The sequence below is a fragment of the Heptranchias perlo genome, chromosome 11 (genome assembly GCF_035084215.1).
Source record: "Heptranchias perlo isolate sHepPer1 chromosome 11, sHepPer1.hap1, whole genome shotgun sequence".
Classification (NCBI taxonomy): domain Eukaryota; kingdom Metazoa; phylum Chordata; class Chondrichthyes; order Hexanchiformes; family Hexanchidae; genus Heptranchias; species Heptranchias perlo.
This window is the reverse complement of record NC_090335.1, coordinates 28621562-28638785: the sequence shown is the minus strand read 5'-3', so window position 1 is coordinate 28638785 and position 17224 is coordinate 28621562. Positions and strand designations below refer to the sequence as shown.

At 43.1% G+C, this 17224-nt stretch overlaps 1 protein-coding gene across 4 annotated transcripts in view; it reads left to right on the top strand.

Annotated features, from left to right (window-relative positions):
• Window positions 1-17224, top strand: part of LOC137327206 (rho guanine nucleotide exchange factor TIAM1-like) — a 281965-nt gene that overhangs the window by 245665 nt on the left and 19076 nt on the right. For all 4 annotated transcript variants that reach the window (XM_067992769.1, XM_067992770.1, XM_067992771.1 and 1 more), the window contains 4 exons: window positions 1013-1081; window positions 1180-1305; window positions 6511-6619; window positions 6940-7119. In XM_067992769.1, the coding sequence (XP_067848870.1) occupies window positions 1013-1081; window positions 1180-1305; window positions 6511-6619; window positions 6940-7119 (484 nt within the window). The remainder of the gene's footprint in view (window positions 1-1012; window positions 1082-1179; window positions 1306-6510; window positions 6620-6939; window positions 7120-17224) is intronic.

Below are 17224 nucleotides of genomic sequence, written 5' to 3'. Positions count from 1 at the left end.
CTGGACCCCCCCCCTCCACTGTGATCCCGTTGTCCACTGCCTGCCCTCTGTTCCAGATGTCTGATGTCTGCTTTCTGATCTTTGTTTCCCCCCCCCCCCCCCCCCAATCTCTTTCCTAACCACCAGCATATTAAAATTGTGCTCATGAAAAATAGCCACTTGGGCACGGTACTGGAAGCTAACAGCTATTCCTAGAACTATATCCTTGTGTGCATGACTGCCTTCAAGAGAGGAGGATTGAAAGTTGTGGGAGGGGAAACTGCAGAGTTTTCAACATTTTTGTCACTGCTGTAAATTAACCAAAATGACTGTATTAGTCGGCTCAAGGCAGATAGAAGTGAACCATTAGTTTCAAGCTGGATCACCTCTTCCTCGACTACAAACCATCTTACAGTAACTTAACCTTTGAGTGTAGGTATATGATTTTAATACAATATAGTAAGCAAGATAAGGGCACTTCAGTGTTTTATAAGGTTAATTTCATTAAATAATTTTCCTATAATTAAAATTATTGTGTATATGTTTCATATTTTGCACTTATAAATATCTATATGATAAATTACAATACAAGTATGTTTACTTTAGTCAATATTAGGGATTTTTTTTAAAGCAATGAACATTTTTAATGTCCTGATAAAGGGTACAGATGAGAAACCTGTCTTTTCTCTTTATAGATGCAAACTGACTGTATATTTCTAGCATTTTCTGTTTTTACTGAACAATTTTTTAAAAACTTTTTAAGAGCAATTTGAAATGATGCAGAAGCTCTCCTTATGGAAATCATTCTGAATTACCTTTTGAATATTGCTTTGGTCTATTAATTACTAAATTTACAATCTGGCAAAATAAAGTGAAGTAATTCTAGCTCTGTTTTGTTGGATTTGTGAAGAGGTTAAATCTAGTACACTGATGTGTAAAATTGGCCCACTCTTAAACTTGAGAATTTTTACTGAAAAAATAGTGCAAAATCAGTTCTTGCACGTCTGCCTAATGTCTAATGTTTGGTTCACAGGATCTGAATTGTCTCTTGGAGAGATATTTAAAACCTCTGCAGAAAGAAGTCTTTCTTACTCAAGATGAGGTAATGTAATTTCTTTTCAAGCAGACATGGCTATAAGACATTCACTTATTTATTATTGTTTTGTGAATAAAGCTTTTGCTTTGCTGTTTATATTTCAGCTTGATGTGCTTTTTGGAAACTTGAGGGAAATGGTTCAGTTCCAAGTGGAATTCTTGAAAACGCTAGAAGATGGTGTAAGACTAGTTTCAGACCTTGAAAAGCTTGAAACAGTCAATCAGTTCAAGGTAGGATTGTTTCAAAGCTTTCAGATTAAGATCAGTTTTTCCTGTAAACTGCAATTTTTCTGCTGTTTTTCCATTATGTCCTTGATCATTTTTCTGCTGTAAGTAAAATCTCACTAGGACAAGGAGGGAAACAATGGCACTGCTGGTGAAAAACTAATTGGAAAAAAAACTATAACAAAAGTATGAAAAACCCACAGCTCAAGCATGGATGCAGAACCCTGTAGGTGTTTTAATACTTTCTTCTATATGACTAAGTTTACAGATTTTCTTGAATTTTACAAGAAATGTAGATACTTGCAGAGCTACGCACAGTGTGACTTTTACTGTTTCTACCTGGCTGTATTTTTTCAGCTTAATGTTGGGTGCCAGTTGAAAGTTTTAGCTGGCAATTCAATGGCCATGTTTTCGAAAATATCAGTAGTTCTGTATGCAAATATTCCCATTACAAAAACATAACTGTTTTATGACAATGTTGCGCTCTTTACTGAATCAAAATCAAAATAAAAGTTTCATAACTTGTAAAAACAAAATGGTCACAAGCTATAATATTTACAAGAGTACTGGGTGGGCAGTTTAGATGAGGTGGATGCCACTTTACATTTAACAAAATAACAGATTTACAGTCACGTGGTGATTCTGATAACTAACTTCTTGTCTTGGGATGGGGAGAGGGAAAGGAAGATAAACTAAAACAGTAACAAGCTTACATTTATATATCAACTCTAAATATCCCACGGCGATTTACAAAGGGGAAAAGATAAAAATGGAACAGACAATGGTAGAGAGGAGGTGAACAAAAGCTTAGTTGATAAGATAGGTTTCTAAGGGCGAAAGAGGCTTGGGATGGGAGTTCCAGAAAATAGGGCTGAGGCAGCGGAATGTGGGGGTGCAGGGAAGGGGGTAGTACCGAAGACCATTTGTGGAGGATTGAAGGGTGTGGGAGGGACATAAAGCTAGAGGAGGTTGCACAGATAGGTTGGGGTGAGGCCATGGAGGGATTTGAAGATGAGAACAAGGATTTAACCTTAGTGCATTGGGGGACAGGGAACCAATAAGGTTGTTTAGGACAAGTTAGAATTTATGGAAGTGGAAAACTGGCAAAGATGGAGAAATTGAGTCTAGGGGCTCAATCTTATGGGAAATTGGGGGTGGGGGGCTCCAAAAATTGGGGAAATCCCGTTTGGGTTCGGAAGCCGGCTCCAACCCGCCGACTTCCAAGTTCCCCACGGACACACCTGCATGCACGTGGGCGTCCCGAAACCGGAAGTCCCGCTGGCAATTAAAGTCGGCGGGATGATAGTTAAAGCGTCAAATGTACCTCATTGAGGTACTTAAGGCACTTTACTTGTGACAGATTACGTGGTTAGAACGATTTTTAACTTACCTGAGCAGCTTGCCCACCGCTTCTGATTCACGCTTGGTGAAACCAGGCGTGAAGGGCCGGATCAAGGAAAAAGAAACAAAATAAAGTACATCAAAAGCCGTTGCATGAAGTTAAAACACAAAATCAACCTACCTTTCCACCCTGCTCCGATGTCTCCCCCTCCTCGCCACCCCCGATGCGTCTCCCTCTTCCCCCCGCATCGCAGTTCCTGACAGTAGCCAGTCTGTCGGTCAGGCTGGCTACCTGGCACGAAACCCGGAGAGCACGTTAATCATCATCAATCATGATGCGATCGGGTCGGAAACAGTAAGTTTTCTTTATGCGGGTTTGCCATGCGTACCTTGGCCTCTCCGCTGCCAACCCGCCACCATTTCAAAATTGAACCCTAGGTGACAAAAGCCCGGATAAAGGTTTTAATGGCTGTGATGGTTGGTAGGGGCTAAAGCAAGGGTTAGTGCAGAAATGGAAGTAAGAATTCTTGATGATCAATAGGATATGGGGTTTGAAATTCAACTCTGGGTTGAACAGGATGCTGAGATTTCATACTGCCTTTTTCAACCTGACCGTGTGGCCGTGGACAGTGATCAGCGAGAGTGGGAGCCAAAGACAACAGCTGTGGTCTTTCCCGATGTTCTGTTAAAGGAAATTGTGACCGTCCACAACATAATGTTAGATCGGAAGTCCGACAGCATAAAGGTAGTCATGGGGTTGAAGGAAGTGGCGGAGAAGTAGAGACGGGTGCTTTCAACGTACATGTGGAATACCGTGGACATTGTCACTGAAGGGTAGCGTGTAAATGAGTATGAGAAGGTGACTAGGGATAAATGCTTGGGAAACTCTGGAGGTGATTATGTGGGGTGGGAAGACAGGCTATTGCTGGAGGTGCACTGGTTATGTTGGGACAGATAGGAGTGGAATCATGCAGGTAAGAATGGGACCACGCAAGAGCAATCCCACAGAGTGGCAATAAGAACATAAGAAATAGAAGCAGGAGTAGCCATAAGGCCCCTCTGACCTGCTCCACCATTCAGTAAGATCGTGGTTGATCTTCGACCTCAACTCCAATTTCCCTCCTGATCCCCATATCCCTTGGTTCCCTTAGAGTCCAAAAATCGATACATCTCAGTCTTAAATATACTCAACGACTGAACATTCCACAGCCCTCTGAGTGAAGAAATTTCTCCTCATCTCAGTCCTAAATGGCCGACCCCTTATCCTGAGATTATGCCCCCTAGTTCTAGACTCTCCAGCTAAGGGAAAACAACCTCCCAGCATCTACCCTGTCAAGCCCTCTCAGAATCTTCTGTTTCAATAAGATCACCTCTCATCCTTCTAAACTTTAGAGAGTATAGGCCCATTCTACTCAATCTCTCATCCCAGGAATCAACCGAGTGAACCTTTGTTGCACTCCCTCAAAGGCAAGAACACCCTTCCTTAGATAAGGAGACCAAAACTACACACAGTACTCCAGAAGTTAGTTGGGATGTCTTGTTGAAGTTGTACAAGACATTAGTAAGGCCACACTTGGAATACTGTGTACAGTTCTGGTCACCCTATTATAGAAAGGATATTATTAAACTAGAAAGAGTGCAGAAAAGATTTACTAGGATGCTACCGGGACTTGATGGTTTGACTTATAGGGAGAGGTTAGATAGACTGGGACTTTTTTCCCTGGAGAGTAGGAGGTTAAGGGGTGATCTTATAGAAGTCTATAAAATAATGAGGGGCATAGATAAGGTAGATAGTCAAAATCTAGGGGAGTCTATAACGAGGGGACATAGATTTAAGGTGAGAGGGGAGAGATACAAAAGGGTCCAGAGGGGCAATTTTTTCACTCAAAGGGTGGTGAGTGTCTGGAACGAGCTGCCAGAGGCAGTAGTAGAGGCGGGTACAATTTTGTCTTTTAAAAAGCATTTGGACAGTTACATGGGTAAGATGGGTATAGAGGGATATGGGCCAAGTGCAGGCAATTGGGACTAGCTTAGTGGTATAAACTGGGCGACATGGACATGTTGGGCTGAAGGGCCTGTTTCCATGTTGTAAACTTCTATGATTCTATGATTCTAAGTGGTCTCATCAAAGCCCTGTATAATCGCAGAAAGACTTCCTTACTCTAACTCCCTTGCAATAAACGCCAACATACCATTTGCCTTCCTAATTGCTTACTGTACCTGCATGTTAACTTACTGTCTTTTGTGTACAAGGACACCCAAGTCTCTCTGAACACCAATATTTAATAGTTTCTCACCATTTAAAAAATATTCTGTTTTTCTATTCTTCCTACCAAAGTGAATAACCTCACATTTCTCCACAATATACTCCCATCTGCCACCTTCTTGCCCACTCACCTAACCTGTCTATATCGCTTTGCAAACTCTGTGTACTCCTCACAGCTTATTTTCCCACCTAGCTTTGTATTGTCAGCAAACGTGGATACATTACACTCAGTCCCTTCATATACGTCATTAATATAGATTGTAAATAGCTGAGGCCCAAGCACTGATCCTTGCGACACCCCACTTGTTACAGCCCATCAATGGACGAAGATGGCATGCTCATCTGTATCAAATGCTGTGGTTAGGTTGCAGAGAACAAGCAAGTATGGAGCCAGGAGGTGACAACACGTTTGAGAGGAAAGGGAGGTTAGAAATGGGGCGGTAGATAGATGGGTCAAGGGTGAGCTTTTTGAGGAGGGGAGTGATGATAGAAGTTTTGAAAGGAATTGAAGGAGGGTCCTCGAGCAAAGGGAGCCATTAACTATGTTGGCAGGCATAGAGGTAGAAGGTAATTGAGTGGTCAGGAGCTTGCTGAGGAGGATATTGAGGGAGCAGGAGGTGGATATCATGGAAGAGATCAGCTTGGAGAGGGTAAATAAACAGAGCGATGGATGATCAGAGGTAGTCAGTGGGAGACTGGTGATGAGAGGAATAGACGGGGAAGTGGCAGCAAAGGGTCACAGTCTTGTTGATGGTGAGGTTGGAGGTGACAGAAGAAAAATATTTGAGGAGAAAGGTGCCAGAAGTTGTCCTTGCCCTCCAGGATAACCCTGGGATAGTGGGAGGAGTGAGTGTCACAGTGTTCAAGCCAGATATGATGATGAATGACGAAGCCAGTCGTGTGTTGGGCGTGCCCGAGTCCTTAGCCCTTGGATTTAAAGCAGTGAAAATGACAACTGTACAAGGGACAAGGCAGAGGTGGCAGACAGTGAGTGATTTGGTGGGAATTGAATGGCACTGTTGAGCAGCTCAGTGGCAGAGGTGTTGTGACTGATGGGGAGCTACAGGAGGAAAGCAATCCAAACCTGAGGTTCTTATTTGAAGGGGAAGCCTCAGGGCAGGGGAAAGAAATGTAGTGAGGTCCAGTTAAGGAGCCAGTGGAGAAGCAAAGGAGCAGCTTGGAGCCAGCAATGGGCAAAGACCCGGAGAGGCACGATGTTTGAGTATAGATGGGCCAATGTTTTTGGGCATGGATAGATCTTGGAAAGGGGCTGGAGGGCAGAAAAGTGAGCAGAGCAGATCAGTAAGACCAGGAAGTGAGCAGAGCAGAAATTCCTGTTCAGAAGCCTGGGGAACAGCAGCTAAAGTGAGAGGAATACAGCAGTTCCAATTCAGAACAGGAATCACTGCTCTGCCAGCCAGACAGTGTATGTTTTATTGTGAAACTAGAATTGCTTTGTTAGATAAGTCTCAAAGTTCCAGATAACTTTCAAACCAAATGCAGACCTTGCAGGATGGAAACTAACTTGCAGATACCACCAAAGTACATTGGCTGGAAATGTATTCATCAAACTGCTAATTGACCATTTCTTGCTCCTCTTGCAGAAAGTACTGTTCTCATTGGGTGGTTCATTCCTGTACTATGCTGATCGTTTCAAACTGTACAGCGCATTCTGTGCCAGTCATACAAAGGTTCCCAAGGTCCTTGTTAAAGGTAATTCCATTACAACTTTGTACATAGTTTAGATTCCCTATCTTACATCATCTGAAAGCCTTGTGTCTCTTAGACTTGTGAGAAGCTTGATGTAGAAATCTTCATTCATTTTAAGGAATATGCAAGTATGAAATTCAGATAATCATTATTTGAAGGAAACTTATAATTTGAACTGAACAAAACTTAGATACTGTTGATGATTTTGCTCCTCCTCTCTTTCTAAATATAAAATGTGTTTTTGACAATGTGACATTCAGTAATTTCATGATTTTTTGTGTCTGTTTCAAGTTGTGATTGTTACTTTTTATACCGATATTTAGCCAAAGTAAATCCAGCCTTTAAGGCCTTCCTCGATGCCCAAAATCCTAAACAGCAGCACTCATCGACGTTGGAGTCATACCTGATCAAGCCTATTCAGCGTGTTCTGAAGTATCCCCTACTGCTGAAGGAACTGACCTCACTTACAGACTCGGACAGTGAGGAACATTATCATCTAACGGGTAAGAATTTGTAGATTAAATATTTAGTCCTCAAGTATTCATTGTGCTGGTGTTTATCTACAGGGAGGAATAATCTTGGGGTACTTCATGCCTGGTTGCTCTTGTGCATCATCTGGTAGCAAGTTACAGAGTAGCACTGGCAGAGGCCTGAGAGCAGTGATAGAGATGACAGTGAGGGAGGGGAGGAAGGAAAGGTGATGAGAGCTTGACGGAGGAGGGAGGCGAAGACGTAAGAAAAAGGGGAGAGAATGTTCATTGCCGGTGTGAGATGCTGATAATCGTATGTTATTGACCACATAGCATATCGTTAGATTAGTTAGCACCGATTTCTCTCTGGGTGACTCAGGACTTTGCATGACATAGTTTTTCTCTCAATGTTGAATGATATAAATCATAGTGCATTCTTAAGATCAACATTGCCATTGCATTTATGCAGAATAAGACTGATTTATTTTGATTGCATGTTTATGATACTGATGCAAGATTCAATGAACTGACGGATGTACTCCATGTAGAGTATGCTGGAAGCAAGTGAATTAATTATTGAACATTACATGTTAATAAGATCACATCACACTGAACAGTTTATAAAGGTCAGCTCACACTGGCTAGATACCTTTGTCCTTACATTACCTGTTAAGTATATTGCTTCTTGAAAGAATCAAATCAAACTGCTGTACAAAAAAAATCCAGGAAGTTTAGGTGTTAGCTCGCATCACATTTTTCATGGGATAAGTTTAACTTAATTTGATTTTTATTTTCATTTTCAAAAGAGATAATGGCCCCAATATTCCTACGCTTACTCTCCCCTCCCCCTCCCCAGGTGTAGGACAGGTGGAACGTGTTGGAACTGTTGTGCACTGTTACAGTAGTGTGGAAAAAGTGAAACTAATTTTCTATTGAGTTGTTTTTTCACTTTCATAAAATGCAACTTCTTTAAATGGAAACTCAACAAATTTCAGTCGATGGGCATGTTGCACCTGTTTTCCTTCTGGAGTTGTATTAGTTTTACATGAATTGTGTGTAATTTGGTTTGCTGAAGTGAGTTTTGTAAATACTGCTAAATGGTACAATTGATAGTTTGCACACTAACAAAATTATCTGCACAGATTTTTGAACCTGTGTTGTGAGGAAATTTTGCTTTGAAGAATACACTTTATTTTCACCAAATAGGTAGAAATTGTAGAGATGTATCCTGTGTTACAGTCTATATCCAATGGTTCTTGTGCTACAAATGGCTGGGTGGAGGGAGAGCGGGAGGGAAGAGAATGAATCGGGGCAGCAGGTCAGGGTTAAATAATAGAGATATACGGCTGAATGAATGTTCTGGAGTGTCCTGTATTACATTTGGGAATCAGGGAGCATTTATGCAGAGATTATCTCCCAGCAATTAAGTAGGTGGGTCAGAGTCCATGATGGGAAGATTGTATACACTCAGTGGGAAGAGTTGGTTCATGCTGTCTTTTTTATTTCTTTGTTGTAATTTTTTTAAAAATAGTCATAGGGTTGTACTTTTCTGATGCATGCTTGAGGACTAGGTTGTTGTTCACCAATATCCTGGAGTAAACTTTTATTGTATATAATGTCTATTGTAATATAAAGCAGGCTAAAATAAAGAATGTTGTGACCAAACTGAGAAATATTTAACAATTTAGAAAATAGGAACTGTGAAAAATGTGGTTAATTTTTGTTAGACAATGTATTTTGCTTTGATCCATTTGGAATGAGGAAGCTTGGAAAATAGATCGTTGATTTGAATTCTTTAAGTTCTATTATGTAAAATTGACTATTATCAAAACATGTTATTGCCATATCTTTATATTGCTGAGTGGGTCACAAAATTTAATTTCAAAATGCATTGAAAACTCCAATGTCAGGCTTTGTCTATGGGGAAAACCCACTTTAAAGGTGTTGACACTTACCTGCAGTACTACTTATACCTGTAGATAGGGCTCTGCCATGTTAAAAGGTCACACAATATTAGGTCAGAAATGAACTGTTGCTGCAGCTGCTGCAACTAAATTGTGGCTGAGCAATTCAGCTTACAGTTCAATACCCAAGCTATCAGGTGCCTGTACATCAGCATTACTCCAATTGTTCCATGGTGACTTAAATTTGAGGAAGATCTTGAATTCCTTGGAGAAGTATAATAATTTTTGTTGAGAATAGTAAAGAAATATGCAGTAGCTTTTTCAAGTGCAGTCTTGCTGTTCCCTGACTTGCTCAGTGCAATCTCCAACTCTTCCCTCTCAAATTCAGTACATTCCCATTTTTGAGCGTAATAAATCTCCAAGAATTTTAAACCTGTTCAGGGCTGCCCACAGCAATCGAACAGTGTACGCTTTTCCCCATACCCCAGAGGGATGAATAACCCTGACAGCTTGCAACCCTTCTCAGCAAAAATAAATTTTAATGTCGGACCCAGCTCAGTTAAATCTTGGTGCTCAGGTGTGTTCATTTCTCCACCCTGGATCTTCAGTGGCTGATAGTAATGTTGACAACTAACTCCCACCCTTTTTGGTAAGATCGTTCTCGGGGCTTGCAGGGAAACCGGACTCACCACAACTCCAATGAGACCTGTAGTGGAGATAGTATCAGTGCCTGCCCCCCGCCCCCACCAACTCAGGCCTGTAGAGGAGACATAGCTAACCTGTTGGTAGAGTTTGTCAGCTTCTCTTCCCCATCCTTCGATTTAGTTTCCCAGCCTGTGCTCCTCTTCTGTCACCACCGCCCCCCCCCCCCCCAACCCCGATCCCTTCTCTCTTCCATCTGCTCCTCCTGTCCTCCTCTTCTTCCCCTCCTCTCCCCTTCCACTCTTTTTTTCTATCCCTTTCTCTCCTCTTCATTCCCATCCCTGTGTCTCCCTCCCCGCCCTTTTCTTGCCTCCCTCTCGTCTTCATTCCTCTCCCCTTTCTCTCCCCCTACACTTCTTCCTCCCTCCCTGCCATTTCTCTCTCTTTCCCCCCCCCTCCCTCCCTCCCTGCCATTTCTCTTTCTTTCCCCCTCCCTCCCTGCCACTTCTCTCTCTTTTCCCCCCTCCCTGCCATTTCTCTCTCTTCCTTCCCTCCCTCCCTCCCTCCCTCCCTGCCATTTCTCTCTCTCTTTCCCCCCTCCCTCCCTCCCTCCCTCCCTCCCTCCCTGCCATTTCTCTCTCTCTTTCCTCCCTCCCTCCCTCCCTCCCTCCCTCCCATTTCTCTCTTTCCCTCCCTCCCTCCCTGCCATTTCTCTCTCTTTCCCCCTTCCCTCCCTGCCATTTCTCTCTCTTTCCCCCCTCCCTCCCTCCCTGCCATTTCTCTCTCTTTCCCCCCTCCCTCCCTCTCTCTTTTTTCCTCCCCCCCTCCTGACTGGGTCCAGTTATTCCCACATGCTCTAAAGCTTCTTGATCCGAATCCAGCACTTGATCTTGACTCCCCGTGTGCAGTGCCACGACGATCGAGTATTGTTGTGAGAATTCTTTATACCTTAACAATCCGTTATGCTTCTACTACTAAAACAATACTGTACTTTTTTCTTAAAAGGTACTATAAACATTGCAACAGAAAAACAACATACAAAACCTGTGGCATTTTCACAGCTCCTTTTCACATGGAACTTCCTTTGCTTCCCACACCAAATGGGTCCACAATTTAAAAGGAACAAACTTGGCAGAAAGGCCGCAGAATTGCTCTAGGGCTAGGTGTTCATTTAATCTGAGCCCTTAATGAGGCTAAAGCACAAAACAGATGTACGAGACCGCATAATTGCAGCCCAGTAAGAAATAGATATATGACCTGTTTATCCAATGCTGTGATTTCCTTTGAGTCTCTCCCAATCCATAGCACCACAAAATTTACCCTATAGTTCCATATCCACTATGGTAATATACAGAAAACAATATAATCCTGTATTTATGTTAAAAAAAAAATTAGTATGCAAGTTATCATTTTAACCACGCTTAGACTATTGACAAGTTGTGGGAAAAATCTCCCTAAATTGCTAAACTTACCAACACAATTTTACCCTAAATTAAAACCCATCAATTCTGCTCAGTCATTGATGCTATTTTTCCATTCCCTCTGTCTTTTTTAAAACCTAATCCAACCTATCCTATAAGTCTTAATATTTTTCTCCCAGAACCATTATTAAAAGCTTTTACTCACCTGTTTTCTTCTTTTGTATAACTCCAATCCTCCATTTTGGAGGTAGGTTTAAGTTTAGAAAAACTGGATTTTTGATAACTGAAAAAAATAATGTGGAGGTGGGGGGGGGGATTTTCATCTTCTGCCCAAAACAGGTGCAAAATTGGCAGACTGCAATGTTAGAGGATGGATATTCGTACTGTCAAGTTGCTCCTGAAAATAATAGGTTTCACAGCATTACAGGTAGATAGTCACAGATTTATTAAGCATATGATAACTATTATTGACAATAATTAAACATACACTTAACAGAGAATTTACACGTTAACAGCTAAATGGTCGGCTGATCAGGCCTCATCGAATTCCGAGGTCTCTCTACCAGCAACGACTGTTTGTTTTATATAGTTTTTTACCAATCCTGTTACATTTTAGTATTATCTAATGTTCCTTTCATGTCTTTCTTGACTTCAGCTTTATACATTTTTTAAAATTTCAAAATATACTTTATTTCATATAAATTTGTAAGATACACACAGTTTACGCACAGTTCAAGTGAAAGGACACAAATTCCAGCAAGGCAGTTCAAAGCAATACAGTGCAGATCATATACACTACGATCTCATTATTACAATTTTAAAACACAGTACAGATCTTCTAATACATTCTGTACAATACAAGGTGGGGTGGCCTTTCCCCTTAGGGCCTTTGCGTAGGTCACACCTTGCTTCAGTGCATCCCGTAGCATGTACTCCTGGACCTTGGAGTGTGCCAGTCGGCAGCACTCGGTCATGGAGAGCTCCTTCGGCTGGAAGACCAGCAGGTTTCAGGCGGAACAAAGGGCCTCCTTCTCCGGGTTGATGGTCTTCCAGCCGCAGTTGATATCTGTCTCAATGTGCATCCCGGGGAATAGCCCGTAGAACACAGCGTCCTGTGTTACTGAACTATTGGGGATGAACTGGGACAGATACCAACACATCCCTCCTCTCCCCGCCCCCCCCCCCCCCCCACCCCCACCACCACTTTGTCTGGGGGCTTGTACATGCTGACCCTGCGGATGTGTTCTACCTTGAGCCTCCAGACAAAGTGGAAGATAGCTCGGGTGACTGTGACGGCAGAGTTGTGGGGAATGTGCCAAACCTTGGCCACGTGGAGCAACACCGAAAGTACCTCACACCTTATCACCAGGTTCCTACCGGTTATGGAGAGGGAGTGCTCCATCTACATACCAAGCTTTTGTTTGGCCTTGGCGACCCGCTCCTCCCAGTTTTTGGTGCAGGCCTGGGGCCCCCCTGAACCAGATCCCTAGCACCTTCAGGTAGTCGAACCTGACTGTGAAGGGAACAAAGGATCTGGTCTCCCACCTGCCAAAGAACATGGCCTCACTTTTTCTTCGGTTCACTCTGGCCCCTGAGGCCAGCTCGAAACGGTCGCAGATGCCCATCAGTCTGTGGACCGACTGCTGATCAGAGCAAATTGATCTGTCAATCAAATCCTTTGGATGAAGTCAGTTACAGAACTGTCAACGGCCTTCTAACACTCCCGTGCATGTGTTACTTTTCCATCGCCCTAGGCCGCATTCCTTTCAACAGATGTCGCCTTCCAGGGTGGCCTTTGCATATATTTGTGTATCAATACAACTACCTTCAACTTCACAGACACCTAACCACCGTAAGATTGTCATACCTTAGGCACGATTTTAAAAGGACGGCGGGATGGTAGCGGGGAGGGGTTAATGGGCGCGTGGCAAACCCGAATAATAAAAACTTGACATTCCCCACGCAATTGCGATTTAATTGGTAATACGCCCCAGAGGGCGTGGGCCCAAAGCATCTAAGCAGTCCAGCCATGGACATGAACTTGCCACTACCTCTGCTGCAGCCACAGGGGATGCACCACGTAGAAGTGGTAGGAAAAGAAAGGCTACGGTTTTGTGATCACAAAGGGTATGCACAAGGGTGTCTGACAGACTGTCATGTTTTTCATTTATATTTGGTTTTTGTTAAAGTCACATTAAATGTTATCATTCTCACCACTACTGCCACGTCTTCCCATTCTTGACTGGCTTTTGTGATAGGGCCCTTTCATGTGCTTCACCATGAACGGCGACACTTGATGCTAACCAGTGGATAACTTTACAGTGGGTGTATGTGTAGTTGCAGGACCGTTTTGTGGGGTGTGAGGACTGGACTCTCTTCACTTTCTGATCTTATGAGAACCGTTCACATCAGTGACTCCCTGGCCTCACGAGCAGCCAAGTGAGCCGCTGCTCCACCCATGGGTTTGTCCTTTTCCTCTTCCTCCGCGCTCTCGCTTCCTGCTCCTCCTCAATGTTGATTGCAGATGTGGATGCTGGGTGAGGGCATGAGGCCTCATCAACCGATACCCCTCTCTGTTGTGCCATGTTGTGCGGGACACAACACACTACTATAATGCGACCCACTCTGTCTGGTGCGTATTGAAGTGAGGCACCGAAATCGCATCTTCAGCAGTCCTGTCGCATGTACAATTATAGACCTGGTGGCGACGTGGCTGTCGTTATATCGACGCTGTTGCTCGTTGATGGGGTTCCTCAGAGGTGACATAAGCCATGTGTGCAGGGGGTATCCCCGAGGAATTAGCCCTTAAGGCTGTTCGGTGCATGGAAGAGACCCGGGATGTTGGATTCCCTCAGAATGAATGAATCCTAGCAGCTGCCAGGGAATCTGGTGCACACGTGAAGAAATCTTTTGCGGTGGTAACAAACGAGCTAAGCATTGATGGAGTGGTAAACCTTTCTGTTGATGAACAGTCCTGGCTCGTGTGGAGGTGCTCGTATTGCTATATGTGTGCAATTGATTGCACCCTGTACGCGTGGGAAGCCAGCCACAGAGTGGAATCCCACTGCCCTCTCCGTCTGGCTGAGGTCATCCATGGGGAAGTTGACGTATTGCGAGGCCCCGTGAAACAAGCTGTTGGTGACCTGCCTTATGCACTTGTGTGCAGATGACTGAGAGACCCCGGCGATGTCACTGGTGGCACCCTGGAATGATCCAGATGCGAAGAAGTTGAGGGCAGTGGTCACTTTAACTGCGACGGGTAATGAGATGCCGGCAGGCCCAAGCGGGAGCAGGTCGGCATGAAGGAGGCTGCAGATGTCTGCGACCACCTGGCGACTCACTCTCAGCCTCGTATGCACTGCTCCTCAGAGAGGTGCAGGAAGCTGAGCCTCGGTCTGTAGACCCTCTGACGAGGGTCGTGCCTCCTGCGACGTCATTCCCTCTGTTGTTCCCCTCTGTGCTCTTGTGCAGGTGCCTGTGGCGCAGCACTGTGTTGTAGAGCTACAAGTGGTGAAAGTGCACGCCGTGCCTGGTGAGGATGGTGATATTCCTTCTCCTTGGATGTACTGGTGAATGCAGCTGTTCTGAATATTGTACCGCTGGCTTTAATTGCCGCGCACCCAGATGGTTCTGGGTCGTGCGCGTTCTAAGGCATGTTGGAGCCAGGATTTCTGCCTGCTCAAAAATTCAATTTTCTTTGCACCCCCCCCTCCCAATGCACCCGCACTTTTGTTTTAAAATCCAGTCCCTTATGTCCCTGTGAAGTTGAGATGAATAATTTACAAGATAGCGTTCTATCTACATAAACACTCGCACCTTAAGATCTTGTTACATGTTCTGTCCATATTAATGGGATAATCAAACTGCTCGTGAGATCAGTTCCAATTGAAGAGTTACTGGACAAAGTTAAAGTAATAGAAAGAGAAATCAATAGCAGTCCCATCTGATTAACCCTTTGCTAACGGCAATGTCCTTCCGAAGCCGGCGTTAGGAAGCCTGAACCATTTTCAGGTTTGGGCCTCATCTGAAAGTAGCCAGTGAGCTGCAAATGCCAAACGGGGACCCTGCTGCAGCTCGCCAGCTGTGGAAGGGCGGGGAATCGTCGACCCCCACACTGAGACAACAGCAGGTTGGGCCTGGGAGAGGGGTCAGGAGCTGATCCTGGAGGTGGCCAAGCACAGGCTAGTTGCAGTATTTTCTGTGATATCTGAAATTCTTAAAACATTAGTAAAATGGTCCATGGAACAGTATGGCAAGGTCATGGGAACGTTATTGTTAGTTCAGGCCAAAAATAAGTATGTGGGAGTTTCTTATCATCTCAGAAATTATACAGTAATTACAAGTTCAGAAAGGCTTTTGTCAAAGTAGATGTGTTGTTTCCTGTTCAATGTACTTGCATAAAACTTGTGCAGAAACAGCTTTATGAAAGCAGCTCATGGTTTCTCTCAGTGAATAGAAAGAAAGCTATGAATAAGACTGCAAGCTGCAGAAAGGAGAGTACGATGCAATTTTTGACCTTGTCAGCAAAGGACATCCTGCACTAAGGTTTGCACTAAGGATAATGTTTTCACATCCTCACAAAGAACTCATGTTTTACTGATCATTTTAATAATGTCATTAGGATTTCAAATGTAAGCCATAAGAACCCGTGATAGGTTTTCACGTAAAAAAAAAATAGAAGGTTATGAATATTTATTTCTAAAGTGGTGCATCATATAACATTTTATTCCTTTTTCGACATTAACATATCAATGTAATGGTCTAATTTCATGCAGTCATTTTTAATTGTATATATTAAATCTTTAATATGTTATGAATTAATTTTTTTGTGTATAGGTTACTTCATTGTCATTTAACAACTTCATGTTGCTACAAAAATATTGCATCTTTTCACACTAATTTGTACCATTAACTGAAGACAAAAGATACATTTCCCCAGTAGATATCCTACTGTTTTTAGTCTGCTTACATTTGTAGCTCTAGGATGACCAGTCAAATATGCAATTTATCATGGTATGTTATAGCACAGAAGGAGGCCATTCGGCCCATCTTGCCTGTGCCGGCTCTTTGAAAGAGCTATCCAATTAGTCCCACTCCCCTGCTCTTTCCCCATAGTCCTGTAAATTTTTTCCCTTCAAGTGTTTATCCAATTCCTTTCTGAAAGTTATTATTGAATCTGCTTCCACCTTTCAGGCAGTGGATTCCAGATCATGATAAGTCTCTGCGTTAAAAAAATGTTTCCTCATGTCGCATCTGCTTCTTTTGCCAATCACCTTAAATCTGTGTCCTCTGGTTACCGACCTTTCTGCCACTGGAAACAGTTTCTCCTTATTTACTCTATCAAAACCATTCATTATTTTGAACACCTCTATCAAATTTCCTATTAACCTTCTCTGCTCTACGAAGAACAACCCCAGCTTCTCCAGTCTCTTCACATAACTGAACTCCCTCATCCCTTATACCATTCTAGTAAATCTCTTCTGCACCCTATCTAAGGCATTGACATTATTCCTGAAGTGTGGTGCCCAGAATTGAACACAATACTCCAGCTGAGGCCTAACCAGTGTTTTATAAAGGTTTAGCATAACTTCCTTGCTTTTGTACTCTATGCCCCAATAATAAAACCCAGGATCCCATCTGCTTTTTTTAACAGCCTTCTCAACTTGTCCTGTCACCTACAAAGATTTGTTTACAAACACCCTCAGTTCTCTCTGTTCCTGTACTCCCTTTAAAATTGTACCATTTAGTTTTTACTGCCGAACCTCATTCTTCCTACCAAAATGTATCACTTCACACTTTGCTGTGTTAAATTTCATCTGCCATGTGTCTGCCCATTTCACCAGTCTGTTTATCTCCTCTTGAAGTCTGTTACTATCCTCCACATTGCTCACTACATTCCCGAGTTTCGTGTCATCTGCAGACTTTGAAATTATACCCTCTATACCCAAGTCCAGGTCATTAATATATATCAAAAAGAGCAATGGTCCTAATACTGACCCCTGCGGAACACTACTGTATACTTCTCTCCAGTCTGAAAAACAATTGTTCACCACTACTCTGTTTTCTGTCTCTTAGCCAATTTTGTATCCACGCTGCCACTGTCCCTTTAATCCCATGGGCTTTAATTTTGCTAACCAGTCTATTATGTGGCACTTTATCAAATGCCTTTTG